Source organism: Gorilla gorilla, chromosome 10 (assembly GCF_029281585.2).
Source record: "Gorilla gorilla gorilla isolate KB3781 chromosome 10, NHGRI_mGorGor1-v2.1_pri, whole genome shotgun sequence".
Classification (NCBI taxonomy): domain Eukaryota; kingdom Metazoa; phylum Chordata; class Mammalia; order Primates; family Hominidae; genus Gorilla; species Gorilla gorilla.
Window position 1 is genome coordinate 24952663 of NC_073234.2, and position 12769 is coordinate 24965431.

Here is a 12769-nt window from a genome sequence, read left to right on the forward strand (position 1 = left end):
AGCGCCTCTCCCTGAGTTACAGACCTCACTGTGGGCCCCCGGGGAACCAGCGCAGAGGTTTAAGCGGTGTGGGGTCAACTCCAAGGGTCAGGAGTTGGCAACTGGTTGGTTCCCCATATAATTGATGCCCCCGACACAGCATCTCCCCGAACCAATAATAGAAGCTTCTGACTCCTTCGCCCACCCTTCTGACTTCTTCTTGCTTCTCCCATAGAAGCAGGTGTGGGAACCGCTGAGCAGCACACCCTCCCCCAGCAGGAAATCTGGGACACGCAGGAGCCTCAGTGAATCCGACCATTGTCTCGTCTTACCAGGCAGGTGCCTCCTCCATCCTATGTGCGATCAACTTTATTATAGTTATTAATATAAAGCTGTTGTAACCAAGCGGGTAATAGAGGAACGCCACACTTTGAGACTAATTCAGGAGTTCTTTATTAGCCAGCGATCGAGAGACGGCTAGCGCTCAAAATTCTCTCAGCCCTGAAGAAGAGGCTAGGGAAGAGGGGCTGGCACTCAGTCCCCGCCTCGCGGGGGGTGCCTCCCCCCACTGTGATGGGGGTCCTAAGAGCCAGGGGGAAAGAGGGTTGGCTCTCAGTCCCCGCCTCGCAGAGGGTGCCTCACCCCCCTGCGATGGGGGTCCCAAGTGCCTGGGGGGGGAAGAGGGGCTGGCTCTCAGTCCCCGTCTCGCGGGGGGTGCCTCACCCCACTGCGATGGGGTTCCCAAGAGCCAGGGGGGAATTGGGGTGGCTCTCAGTCCCCTCTTCGAGGGGGGTGCCTCCCCCCCCTGCGATGGGGGTCCCAAGGGCCAGGGGGGAAGAGGGGCTGGCTCTCAGTCCCCGCCTCGCGGGGGGTGCCCCCCCCTTGCGACGGGTGTCCTAAGAGCCAGGGGTTGAAGAGGGGTTGGCTCTCAGTCCCTGCCTCGCAGGGGGTGCCTCCGCCCCCTGCGATGGGGGTCCTAAGAGCCGGGAGGGGAAGAGGGGGAGAGGATGATAATAATTTCAGCATCGCCGGCTCTGTTCACCCAGCCTGTGAAATTGTTATTAACATCCTGAAAGGGAGAGAATGATATTACTCCCCATAATAGAGAGATATGACTCCGCATAATAGAGCACGAGGCGTACACCCATCCTGTGATATTCTTCCTCATATTCAGAGGCCGAGAAGTTGATATTACTCCCAATATCGCAGGACGTATACACCCTCTTGTTAGATGGTCCTTAATAATATTCCAAAGCGGAGTGGGTGATGTGACTACATATATGGCAGAAGGGGGAAACCCCCCTGGGATATTGTTCCCACGGTCCTGGAGGGAAGAAAATGATATTACTTTCAATATGACAGAAGGTGGACACACCCCCACTGATATTGTTTCTAATTGCAAGGTGGGAGAGGAGGATATGACACGCGATATCGCAGGGAGTAGAAACACCCCTGTGATACTATCCTTAATATTCAGGGAGGAAGAGGATGATATTACTCCCAATACAGATGGGTGTACACCCTCTGTACACCGAGGGTATCCACCCGTCTGTGAAACAGTTCATAATCTCCAGAGGGGGAGATGATATTACTCACAATATGGTAAACAGGCTGTGAGTCCACCGTGGATCCTAAGAGCCAGGGGGGGAAGAGGGGCTGGCTCTCAGTCACCACAGCATGGGGGGCCTTTATGTTCAGCTTTTGCCCAAGAGTCAGCTTATTTGCTTCTAGTACTAGCAGGGAAGTTGCTGCCAAGGCCCTCCAACAAGGGGACCATCCTTTAAAAACCCTGTCTAGTTGTTTAGAGACGTAGGCCACCGGCCTCAGCCAGGTCCCCACACTTTGGGTTAAAAGTCCAGCTGCCATCTTTTCTTCCTCTGACACATACAATGGGAAAGGCTTTGTGAGATCGGGTAGCCCCAGGGCTGGGGCTGCCAGAAGTTTTTCCTTTAACTCATGAAAGCCTCGCTGTTGTTGGCATCCCCTTTCCAAAGCTTCCCGGTCCCTGCCCCTTTTGTGACCTCATACAAAGGCTTGGCTAGTACTGCAAAGTTTGGGATCCACAGTCTCCAAAACCCCACAGCTCCTAAGAATTCTGTCACCTGCCTTCTGCCCTTAGGCTCCCGGAGATTGCAAAGGACATGCTTTCTTTGTGATCCCGGGCTGCGTTCGGACCCCTGTCGGACAGTGAATCCCAAGTAAGGTACCTGCCGTCGGCAGATCTGAGCTTTCTTCCTGGACACCTAGTACCCACAGTCCTCCAGGTGGGTCCTAAGGATCTTCGGATCCGTGATGGGGGTCCTAGCCAGGGCTGGAAGAGAGGCTGGCTCTCAGTCCCCACCTCGCGGGTGGTGCCTCCCCCACTGCGATGGGGTTCCCAAGAGCCAGTGGGGGAAGAGGGGCTGGCTCTCAGTCCCCGCCTCGCGGGGGGTGCCTCCCCCTTCTTCGATGGGGTTCCCAAGAGCCGGGGGGGGTAGGGGGCTGGCTCTCAGTCCCCTCTTCGAGAGGGGTGCCTCCCCCCCCTGCGATGGGGGTCCCAAGGGCCAGGGGGGAAGAGGGGCTGGCTCTCAGTCCCCGCCTCGCGGGGGGTGCCTCCCCCCTCTTCGATGGGGTTCCCAAGAGCCAGGGGGGTAGGGGGGCTGGCTCTCAGTCCCATCTTCGAGGGGGGTGCCTCCCCCCCTGCGATGGGGGTCCCAAGGGCCAGGGGGGAAGAGGGGCTGGCTCTCAGTCCCCGCCTCGCGGGGGGTGCCCCCCCCTTGCGATGGGTGTCCTAAGAGCCAGGGGTTAAAGAGGGGTTGGCTCTCAGTCCCCGCCTCGCAGAGGGTGCCTCCGCCCCCTGCGATGGGGGTCCCAAAAGCCAGTGGGGGTAGAGGGGCTGGCTCTCAGTCCCCGCCTCATGGGGCATGCCACCCCCTACTGCGATGGGGGTCCGAAGAGCCAGGGGGGAAAGAGGGGCTGGCTCTCAATCGCAGCCTCGCGGCGGGTGCCTCCCCCTCCCTGCCATGGGGGTCCTAATAGCCAGGGGTGGAAGAGGGGCTTGCTCTCAGTCCCCGCCTCGTGGGGGGTGCCTCCCCGCCTGCGATGGGGGTCCTAAGAGCCAGTGGGGGAAGAGCGGCTGGCTCTCAGTCCCCGCCTCGCGGGGGGTGCCTTCCCCCACTGCGATGGGGTTCCTAAGAGCCAATGGGGGAAGAGGGGCTGGCTCTCAGTCCCCGCCTCACAGGGGGTGCATTCCCCCCCTGCGATGGGGGTCCTAAGAGCCAGCGGGGGAAGAGGGGAAAGCTCTTGGTCCCCGCCTCTGGGGGGGTGCCTCCCCCCCTTGCGATGGGGGTCCCCAGAACCAGGGTGGAAGAGGGGCTGGCTCTCAGTCCCTGCCTTCCGGGTGGTGCCTCCCCCCGTGCGATGGGGGTCCCAAGGGCCAGCGGGGGAAGAGGGGCTGGCTCTCAGTCCCCGCCTTGCGGGGGGTGCCGCCCCCCCCTGCGATGGGAGTCACAAGAGCCGGGGGTGCGAGGGGCTGACTCTCTGTCCCCGCCTCGTGGGGGGTGCCTCCGCCCCCTGCGAATGCGGTCCTAAGAGCCAGGGGGGTAGACGGGCTGGTTCTCAGTCCCCGCCTTGCGGGGGGTGCCTCCCGCCCCTGCGATGGGGGTCCCAAGAGCCAAGGGGGGAAGAGGAGCTGGCTCTCAGTCCCCGACTCGCGGGGGGTGCCTCCCCCCACTGCGATGGGTGTCCTAAGAGTCAGGGGGCGAAGACGGGCTGGCTCTCAGTCCCCGCCTCGCGGGGGTTGCCTTCTCCCCCGGGATGGGGGTCCCAAAAGCCAGAGGGGGAAGAGGGGCTGACCCTCTGTCCCCGCCTCGCGGTGTGTACCTCCCCCCACTGCGATGGTGGTCCCAAGAGCCAGGGGGGAAGTGGGGCTGGCTCTCAATCCCCGCCTCGCATGGGGTGCCTCCCCCCCCTGCGATGGGGGCCTAAGAGCGAGAGATGAAGTGGGGCTGGCTCTCAGTCCCTGCCTCGCGGCGGGTACCTCTACCCCCCTGCGATGGCAGTCCTAAGAGACTGGGGGGGGGAAGAGGAGCTGGCTCTCAGTACCCGCCTCGCGTGGGGTGCCTCCCCTCCCTTCGATGGGGATCCCAAGAGCCAGGGGGAAGTGGGTCTGGCTCTCAGTTCCTGCCTCGCAGGGGGTGCCTCCCCCCTCTGCGTTGGGTGTCCTAAGAGCCAGGGGGGGAAAAGGGGCTTGGTCTCAGTCGCCGCCTCGCGGGGGGTGCCTCCCCCCACTGCGATGGCAATTCTAAGACACAGGTGGGGGAAGAGGTGCTGGCTCTCAGTCCCCGCCTCGCGTGGGGTGCCACGCGCCTGCATTGGGGGTCCTAAGAGCCATGGGGGGGAAGAGGGGCTGACTCTCAGTCGCCACCTCGCGGGGCTGCCTCCCCCCCCCGCGATGGGGGTCCTAAGATCCTGGGGGGGGGAAGAGGAGCTCTCTCTCAGTCCCCGCCTCGCGGGGGGTGCCTCCGACTCCTGCGATGGGATTCCTAAGAGCCAGCGGGGGAAGAGGGGCTGCCTCTCGGTCGCCGCCTCGCGTTGGTTGCCTCCACCCCCCCGCGATGGGTGTCTTAAGAGCCTGGGGATGAAAAGGGGCTGGCTCTCAGTCCCCGCCTCCCGCGGCGTGCCTCCCACCCCTGCGATGGTTGTCCTAAGAGCCACGGGTGGAAGAGGGGCAGACTCTCAGTCCCCGCCTCGCTTGGGGTGTCTCCCCCCCTTGCGATGGGGGTCCTAAGAGCCAGGGGCGGAACAGGGGCTGGCTCTCAGTCCCCGCCTCGCGGGAGGTGCCTCCCCACCCTGCGATGGGGGTCCTAAGAGCCGGGGGTGGGAGGGACTGGCTCTCAGTCTCCGCCTCGCGGTGGGTGCGTCCCCGCCCTGCGATGGGGTTCCTAAGAGCCAGGGGGGAAGAGGGGCTCTCCTCTAAGAATCAAAACACTGTCACCTTTAGCAGTGAAGGATCCAGTGAGATTTTCCAGGTTAACGGTCATAACCGCCTACTGGTCCAACGTTCAGAACTAACACAGGCACTTGGACAATACACAGTAGATGTGGAAGGACACGGTTGTACGTTTATCCAGGTAACAGAAATCTGCCTAAGAGGGTGATGAGTGTTTGCCAGTAAAAGAGTCAGACTGTCTGTTCATTTCTACGTGAAGTGTTATTTGACCGTTTTGTGTATTTACATGATCAATAGCCAAAATTGCAAGTTACTTTATGAAAAGCTACTCAGCTGTCTAAGAGAAGTTTCTTGAGGAATATTGCTATTAGAAAGTATTCTATCTTCATTAAATTACATTATTCTGAAAACTAAAGAATTTAACCTGATTCCCTGATGATAAAGATGTAAACTGCATGAGTAATAGAAATAAACAATAGGTTCTTTCTTTTTAAAAATGTTTTAATTTTTGTGGGTACATAGTAGGTGTAAATATTTACCGGGTGCATGATACAGGCATGCAATGTGTAAGAATCACATCAGGGCAAGTGGGGTATGCATCACCTCAAGCATTTATCCATTGTGTTACAAATGATCGAAGTACACTCTTGGTTATTTAAAAATGTAAAATTACATTACTACTGACTATAGTCAGACTGTATAATTCTTAATACAGGATAGGTTTTCTTATAATTTGCTATCCTTTCTAGGCCACCCTTAAGTACAATGTTCTACCTAAGAAGACATCTGGATTTTCTCTTTCCTTGGAAATAGTAAAGAACTACTCTTTGACTGTTTTTGACCTCACAGTAACCCTCAAGTAAGTGTCATATTTTGATAGTAACTCCCATGTGAACAAGATGGTAAAATATTTTAAAAGTTCAAACAGTAGTGAAATAACAAAATACAAATCATGATAATATGATGAGTTCTCATGTTGGTGGTGACAATTCTACAGCACAGTCACTTTTTAGCCCTCTGTCCGGACACCACAATTTAGTACATCTTCAGCTAAATCAGAGCTAAAAAGAAGCAAGAAAACATGCAGTGTATGTGAGCAGGATTTGAAAGCTTTCACTGCACTGATGTTTCAATGATACTTTTTATTCTGTTGTATGGAAGTACTCCTAGTTTTGAAAAACAGAGATTCTATATTTCTTTCTCAAGACAAGCATGCATGGTCATATAGTAGCAAGCCCACAAATGTTTATTTTGTAACTGTAAAGAGTAACATTTTAGATTTTTACTTTTCAGAATAGAAAAAGGAAATGATCCTCTTGAATTCAAGCATGATTGATAGATGCTAAAGGCTTTTAGCCTCAGTTAATATGTGGAAAACATTGAGTAAAATTAGTTTGGGAGATATTTTTTAGAATTTCTAAATAAAAATCGCTTGAGCTCCAGGGCTAAGAACTCAATGAATTGGGGAACTTTTTCTTTTTTGTTTTTGTTTTTGTTTTTGAGACAGAGTCTTACTTTGTCACCCAGGTTGCAGTACAGTGGCACAGTGGCACAATCTCAGCTCACTGCAACTTCCACCCCTTGGGTTCAAGGGATTCTTATGGCTCAGCCTCCTGAGTAGCTGGGATTAGAGGCGTGCACCACCACATCTGGCTAATTTTTCTATTTTTAGTAGAGTCAGAGTTTTGCCATATTGGCCAGGCTGGTCTTGAACTCTGACCCTCAAGTGATCTACCCACCTTGGCCTCCAAAAGTGCTGGGATTACAGGTGTGAGCAACCATGCCCTGATGAACTATGGAACTCTTAACTTCACACCCCAATAGTCTTATCCAGAAGCAGGAAACTGAGCTAGAAGTTCTCCTGGGGACATATCTACTCTATAATTATGCTTATATACCACCTTTTAAGCAAAGATGTCCTCTAAGTGTTATGCAACTCTAACACTAACCGAAGTATATGTAAAAGATTTAGAAGCTCTGTTTATCAGTTCAAACTTTGAGACTGCAGGTAAGCTTAAAAGCAGGGTTTGGGGAAGATTTCATGTCCAGATAATTCATTATTTGCTCCAATTTCTCTTGCTATGTATCATCTCTTTCATTATCATTCTGGTCGTGCCTATTCACAGATGCTTGAAAATGACTTTCTTCCGATATTTTCTCTTCAGCTTTTACCTGTCCTCCAGATTTCTAGCCAATTAGTATTTATCCACCTGGCATGCTCATTATGAGATAAGTCACTTTTTAAAATTGATATCTAAACGAGTGTTTTCTTAAAATTTTCAGATACACTGGAATTCGCAATAAATCCAGTATGGTGGTTATAGATGTAAATATGCTATCAGGATTTACTCCAACCATGTCATCCATTGAAGAGGTAAATAATAGAAGCCTAATCTTTCAGCACAAAGACAGCTACATAGAGTATAAAGATAAAATAAATACTTGTTTAGCCGTAGTTTAGCAAAACAAAACTATAGAATTCTTCTTCAACATTCACCTTTGTATTTTTGCGCTAACACTGGAGAGCTGGTGTACTTAATTTGTACCAATTAGCAGTCAGTATTTCCCATGGTTCATCATATATTTTTCTTTAGTTGCTACCTGTGTTTATGAAAACATCATGGCACCAAGGAATGTTCCATAAAACAAAACGTGACGTAGAAAAGAGTGGACATTCTGTTCTGCAGTGGCGCTGTCATTTATTCTAATATCTATTCTCTATCCTTCCCTAACAATTTCTTCAAAGCTTGAAAACAAGGGCCAAGTGATGAAGACTGAAGTCAAGAATGACCATGTTCTTTTCTACTTGGAAAATGTAAGTTTAGCCATATTTTTTTTCTTTAAAGTTTTTCTTTTTTCCTTCCAAGGATAATTGGATGCTTCAATTTCTTATAGATATGTATGATAGGATTTGTAAAAGGAAAAAATAAGGGACGTTAAGGATTACCAGTGTTTTATCCCACTGATCATCTTCTCCTTGCTAGTTGCAAGGCTATTTCATATATGCCCTGGCTATGTGACTAGATAGCTTTCCATTTTAGAAACATCATCTCCCTATCAAACACAGTCTGGTCACAGAGTAGATGTGTAATTATTTTATAATTTGACTAAACTCTTACAAAGTTTGCCATAATTTTTTGAAATTACAGTTGTGTATTGAAGGTATGTGGTTGACGTTTTGATATACATAGTGAGCTGATTGTTACCATCTAGTGTGACTATATGTGAATTAGCTGACTAACACATCCCTCTCTTCACACAGTTACCTCCTTTTTTTGTGACAAAGCACTTAAGATCTACTCCCTTAGGGAATATTACATCTACAGTACAGCACTGTTAACTGTAGGCCACTGCTGTACCCGAGATTTGTAGAATGTATTCATCCTGCACAGCTGAAGCTTTCTATCCTTTGACCAGCATCTCCCCATTTTCCCATCCCTGATAACTGCCATTCTACTCTCTGCATCTATGAACTCAACTTTAGATTTAACTTACAGGTGAGATCCTGCAGTGTTTTTTGTGTGTATCTGGTTTGTTTCATTCCACATAATGTCCTCCAAGTTCTTCAATGTTGTTACAAATGGCAGAAATTCTTTCTTTTTTAAAGGCTGAATAATTTGTATGTGTATATGCCTCAGTTTCATTATCCATTCATCTGTTTCGAACACTTAGGTTGATTCCTTATGTTGGCTATTGTGATTAATGAAAGAATTAGCATGGGACTGCAGCTGTCTCTTCAAAATATTCATCTCATTTTCTTTGGATGCATACCCAGAAATGGGATTGCTGGATCCTAGGGTAGTTCTATTTTTATTTTACTGAGGAAACGCCAAACTGTGGCATGCGCTTTAGAGACATCCTTTCTATGTGTATTGTTACCACTCACATAAATGCCTACATTCCTCTAAGACTTCCAGCTAAATTCCTCTCACCTCAATGTAAGCAAAGGAACTTGAAATTTTATATGATTTAAGGTTAACAACTCATTATTTTGCCAATATGTAGGTTAATCATACCCTAGATCTATTTAATTCTGTAGATCATAAAGTTCTGCGGATAATTTTCTCAGTGATTATCTTTTCTCAGACCTGCTACAATGTAATTATAATTTGTGTCATGATAGGTTTTTTGGTCGAGCAGACAGTTTCCCTTTTTCTGTTGAGCAGAGCAACCTTGTGTTCAACATTCAGCCAGCCCCAGTCATGGTCTACGATTATTACGAAAAAGGTAGGCAAGCAACAGCCATGCCCTAAGGTTATTGAATGTGGTATTTATATCTAACATTCCCTGAGCTACTAAACTTTCCAAAATCAACCTCCGTCTTCACAGAGTAAACAATAGATGGCATTACTTTGTATACTGGTTTCTTTATCCCATGATGTGTCTTCTGACTGAACCCATTTTCCAGTTACCAGAGTTTTTCAACACCAGAATCCTTGCAATATAACCTGACAGGGCTCCACTTGAACTTGAAATACAAGCCACACTAAGCTTCCAGGTCTTTTTGTTATTGTCATTGTTGTTCATGCTAAGACTGACTGTTCCAAGCTACTTCTGTGGACTTTGACTTAAAAAGAGGAGTGGGGAATATTCTGAAATGTTAACTTAAAAATTTGATAGATTAATTTCTAAAACATATACTAAGATGTTGTAGAGACCATACAACTGTTCCCTGGAAGGTTGGTACTATTTATTTCTTGTTGAATGCTCTGTGAAGTTTGTGGAGTGTTTGAATTCTGTCTCTATCATTTACTAATAGAATATATTTCATCAAGTGTCTTAAATATTATTAGCATATTTCTGGATGTATAAAATGGGAAAGTAATTGTCTCTATTTCAAAATTATTGGAAAGATTAGATCTAATGTGCTTATATCCTCTATTTAATAAAAATACATGTTCCCTTTATTTTTTCAGAAGAATATGCCCTAGCTTTTTACAACATCGACAGTAGTTCAGTTTCCGAGTGAGACAAAGCAATTACTGGAAGAGGTAAAGAAATTTTATTACGTCATAAACCATTGAAAACACATCTAGTAAGAAAATGAAAACCTAACTAAGATAGGACAATAGTTGAAGAAAGAAAAGTGTCTGGTACTTCATTAGACTTGTGTAGCTGTGTACTGCATGAGTAATGTGATAATCATTAAGATTATATTAATTTCTTTAAAAATAGCTTTAAAGAATTCACAGCTATATATGTACCTTTTATAAATCTCTCATTTTTGTTTTGTAAGTTGACAGGTCAGTAAAAATTTAGGCATATATATTTGTACATATGTGTGTATATGTATGTACATGTCTATGTGCCTATATATGCATGTTTTTATATCTAAATATCTATTTATATGTACATACAAACGTGTTTATTGTTTAAACGATGTTTTAAATCCCAGGTGGAAAAGCATTTCTTGTAACAAACCGATTCTTCTGTATCAAACCTGGAAAAAAATCATGAACCATCTGACATCGTGAACAGTCTGCAGTGGGCTATGGTTTCTTGTCAAGTCTTATTTCCTTATCATCCCATTAAATGTTGTCATTTTGCATCTGAGTCTATGACTTTTTTTTCTTCCAGTACTCTAGTCACAGTTTTAATCCTAGAAAACGCATGGATTTTTTTTTGACAGCAACTTGAATAATTTGCTGTATGGCTGTCAACTCTAAATTTGAGTATTTAGACATTATGGAACACAGAGTTACAATTCTTCCACATACAAAGAAAGAGAGAGAGAGAGAGAAGTGGGGGAAGAGAGAGAAGGAGACTAAGTGAAAGTTGAAATGGACTCCATGTTAATTCAAGGAAACAAAAATAAATGCACAAAACACATAGACTCGAATGTATCTTCCGAGATCAAATCTGCCTCAGGCCTAATCCAACGTTGCCCATCCCATTGGAGCAAAGGCATTGCTTGTGCAGAGGATTGGCCAGGACGTCCTATGCTTGCATCCTTACTCACCAGGTAAACACGCTCCTCATGCTCCAGATGTAGCCAGTCGGCACCCCCGAGGGATACTGGTCAGGTACTCAGGGATGGTTGAGAAATGGTTGTGGCCCGCCTCAGACCACCCCACGCAGTGGGCTGAGTGAATTTCCAAAGCGCAGAGACAGCATTGCAAAGGAACAGTGTGCCGGGATGGGCCCTGGACATACACTGTGCAATCCATCTCAGATGAGGTAATGGGAGCAAGTTGGTGTGTCCCAGGCCACAGGCACTTCTCACATCCCACCTGAGTGGGAGCCATCACAGGCTAGCATCCTCTTGTCCTGCCCTGATCCTGGTTTTCTGCCTGGCTTTGCAGGTCAAAGGGCATCCTTCCACCTGGAAGGATCCTGGGGGAGACATCTCTCAGAAGACAGTCCCAGAACATGGAATGTGACCTTGTTTGGAAATAGGGTCTTTGCAGATGTTACCAAAGTAAGAGAAGCTCACAGTGGATTAGAGTGGGCCCCATCTACTCTAATGATTGCTGTCCTTAACACACACATCCACACACACACACACACACACACACACACACGCGAATGTGCCCGTGAAAAAGTGAGGCAGAGGTTAGAGTGATGTGTCTACCAGGCATGGGAAGTGAACGGTTGCCAGAAACCAGCAGAAGCCAGGAGAGAGCCATGGAGTTGATCTGCCTCACAGCCTCTAGTTGGAACTCATCCTGTCAATACCTTGATTTTGCACTTCTAGCCTTCTCAACTGACAGAATAAACTCCTGTTGTTTAAAACCAGCCAGGTGTGGCATGTTTTCACGAGAGCCCTAGGAACCCAATACATGGACTTTCAAGGGCCGCATCCCACTGACTTCGAAGCAGGCCTGGATCCGTGTGTTGTCTCAGTTCTGGGAGCTCCCATGAGCCTGCAGAGAGACTGCAGGGTCTTCCTGGACAGTTCCTGAGGAGGAAAGAGAGACTCAGAGGATTGCCCCGATGTTGCCCCTCCCTCCTCCTAAACTCTGCTGGGCTCTCCCACTCCCCCAGGAAGACTTCCCTGCTAACTTCTGCCCTGCAAGTTGACCCTGACATTTTCAAGTGCCACCTGCCCCTGTGAACTTGAATGGATTGCGCTGTTCTTTGCACAAGAACAGAAACGTCTGCCTGGAGTGCAGCTTGTCCTAGTGGCTGGGACTTCCCTGACACACAGCTCCCCTTATCTGTTGTGGAGCGGTCTCACTGACATCTGAGTAAGCAACTGGAAGAAGCTTCAGCCCCAGTTCTAAAGGTTCACAGTGACTGACAGCTGGGGTTGAGACAGACCCGCCTTCTGTAGGTGGACTTTGGCGCTGGCCTTAGTTATCCTTTTATAGACATTACCTTTGGAGGGGGCACAATTTTCACCCTCCTGCCCTGCCAGTGTGGCAGAGTATTTTTTATTCTTTGTATCCAGTTATTTCTTGGTGTTTCTTGGTGAATTGAATGGAAGATATGCTTTTTCCTAAGCATAGCTATGGCACAAGAGGCTTTCCGAAGCAGCTGCTCAGGTGGCTCAGCCTGGAAACTGGGGCAGGCTGTGAGGGAGCGTCTTCCTGAGCCCTCAGTATGTCATCCACAAGGGACAGGATGGGCTCTGGGGACTTGTTCTTCGCCCCTTCCAGAGCTGAAACCAGAATGAGACTACCTGTGTCTCCAAAAAATAAAAAAAATTATCTGGGCTTGGCAGCATGCACCGGTAGTCCTAGCTACTTGGGAGGCTGAAGCAGGAGGACTATTTGTGTGTGCCCAGGAGTTTGAGGATACAATGAGCCATGATCGCACTTAAGCCTGGGTGACAGAGAAGGACCCTGTCTCTTAAAAAAAAAAAAAAAGAAGAAAAAGGAAAAGAAATCACCTTGTTTGTGAATAGAGACAATTCCTTTC

At 48.4% G+C, this 12769-nt stretch overlaps 1 protein-coding gene and 1 long non-coding RNA gene across 4 annotated transcripts; one reads left to right on the forward strand and one right to left on the reverse strand.

Moving 5' to 3' along the window:
- Positions 1 to 414: 414 nt before the first annotated feature.
- LOC129525937 (uncharacterized) lies at positions 415 to 2427 on the reverse strand. Of its 2 annotated transcripts, none has more exons than XR_010129298.1 (2): positions 2187 to 2427; positions 415 to 1303 (listed from the first exon to the last, which is right to left on the reverse strand). It is a non-coding gene; the product is annotated as an uncharacterized lncRNA (long non-coding RNA). The 2 variants fall into 2 exon arrangements; XR_010129299.1 differs by having other exon boundaries at positions 2082 to 2427.
- Positions 2428 to 4645: 2218 nt separating this feature from the next.
- On the forward strand, positions 4646 to 10457 carry LOC115930232 (ovostatin homolog 2-like). Of its 2 annotated transcripts, XM_055358644.2 has the most exons (7): positions 4850 to 5090; positions 5659 to 5768; positions 7193 to 7283; positions 7656 to 7725; positions 9035 to 9136; positions 9826 to 9900; positions 10305 to 10457. In XM_055358644.2, the coding sequence occupies exons 1-6, from the start codon at positions 4893 to 4895 to the stop codon at positions 9876 to 9878; spliced, it is 624 nt and encodes a 207-aa protein (XP_055214619.2). In that variant the 5' UTR covers positions 4850 to 4892; the 3' UTR covers positions 9879 to 9900; positions 10305 to 10457. The 2 variants fall into 2 exon arrangements, with proteins under 2 accessions (XP_030856984.2, XP_055214619.2); XM_031001124.3 differs by lacking the exons at positions 9826 to 9900; positions 10305 to 10457 and having other exon boundaries at positions 4646 to 5090; positions 7656 to 7724; positions 9033 to 9136.
- Positions 10458 to 12769: the final 2312 nt, after the last annotated feature.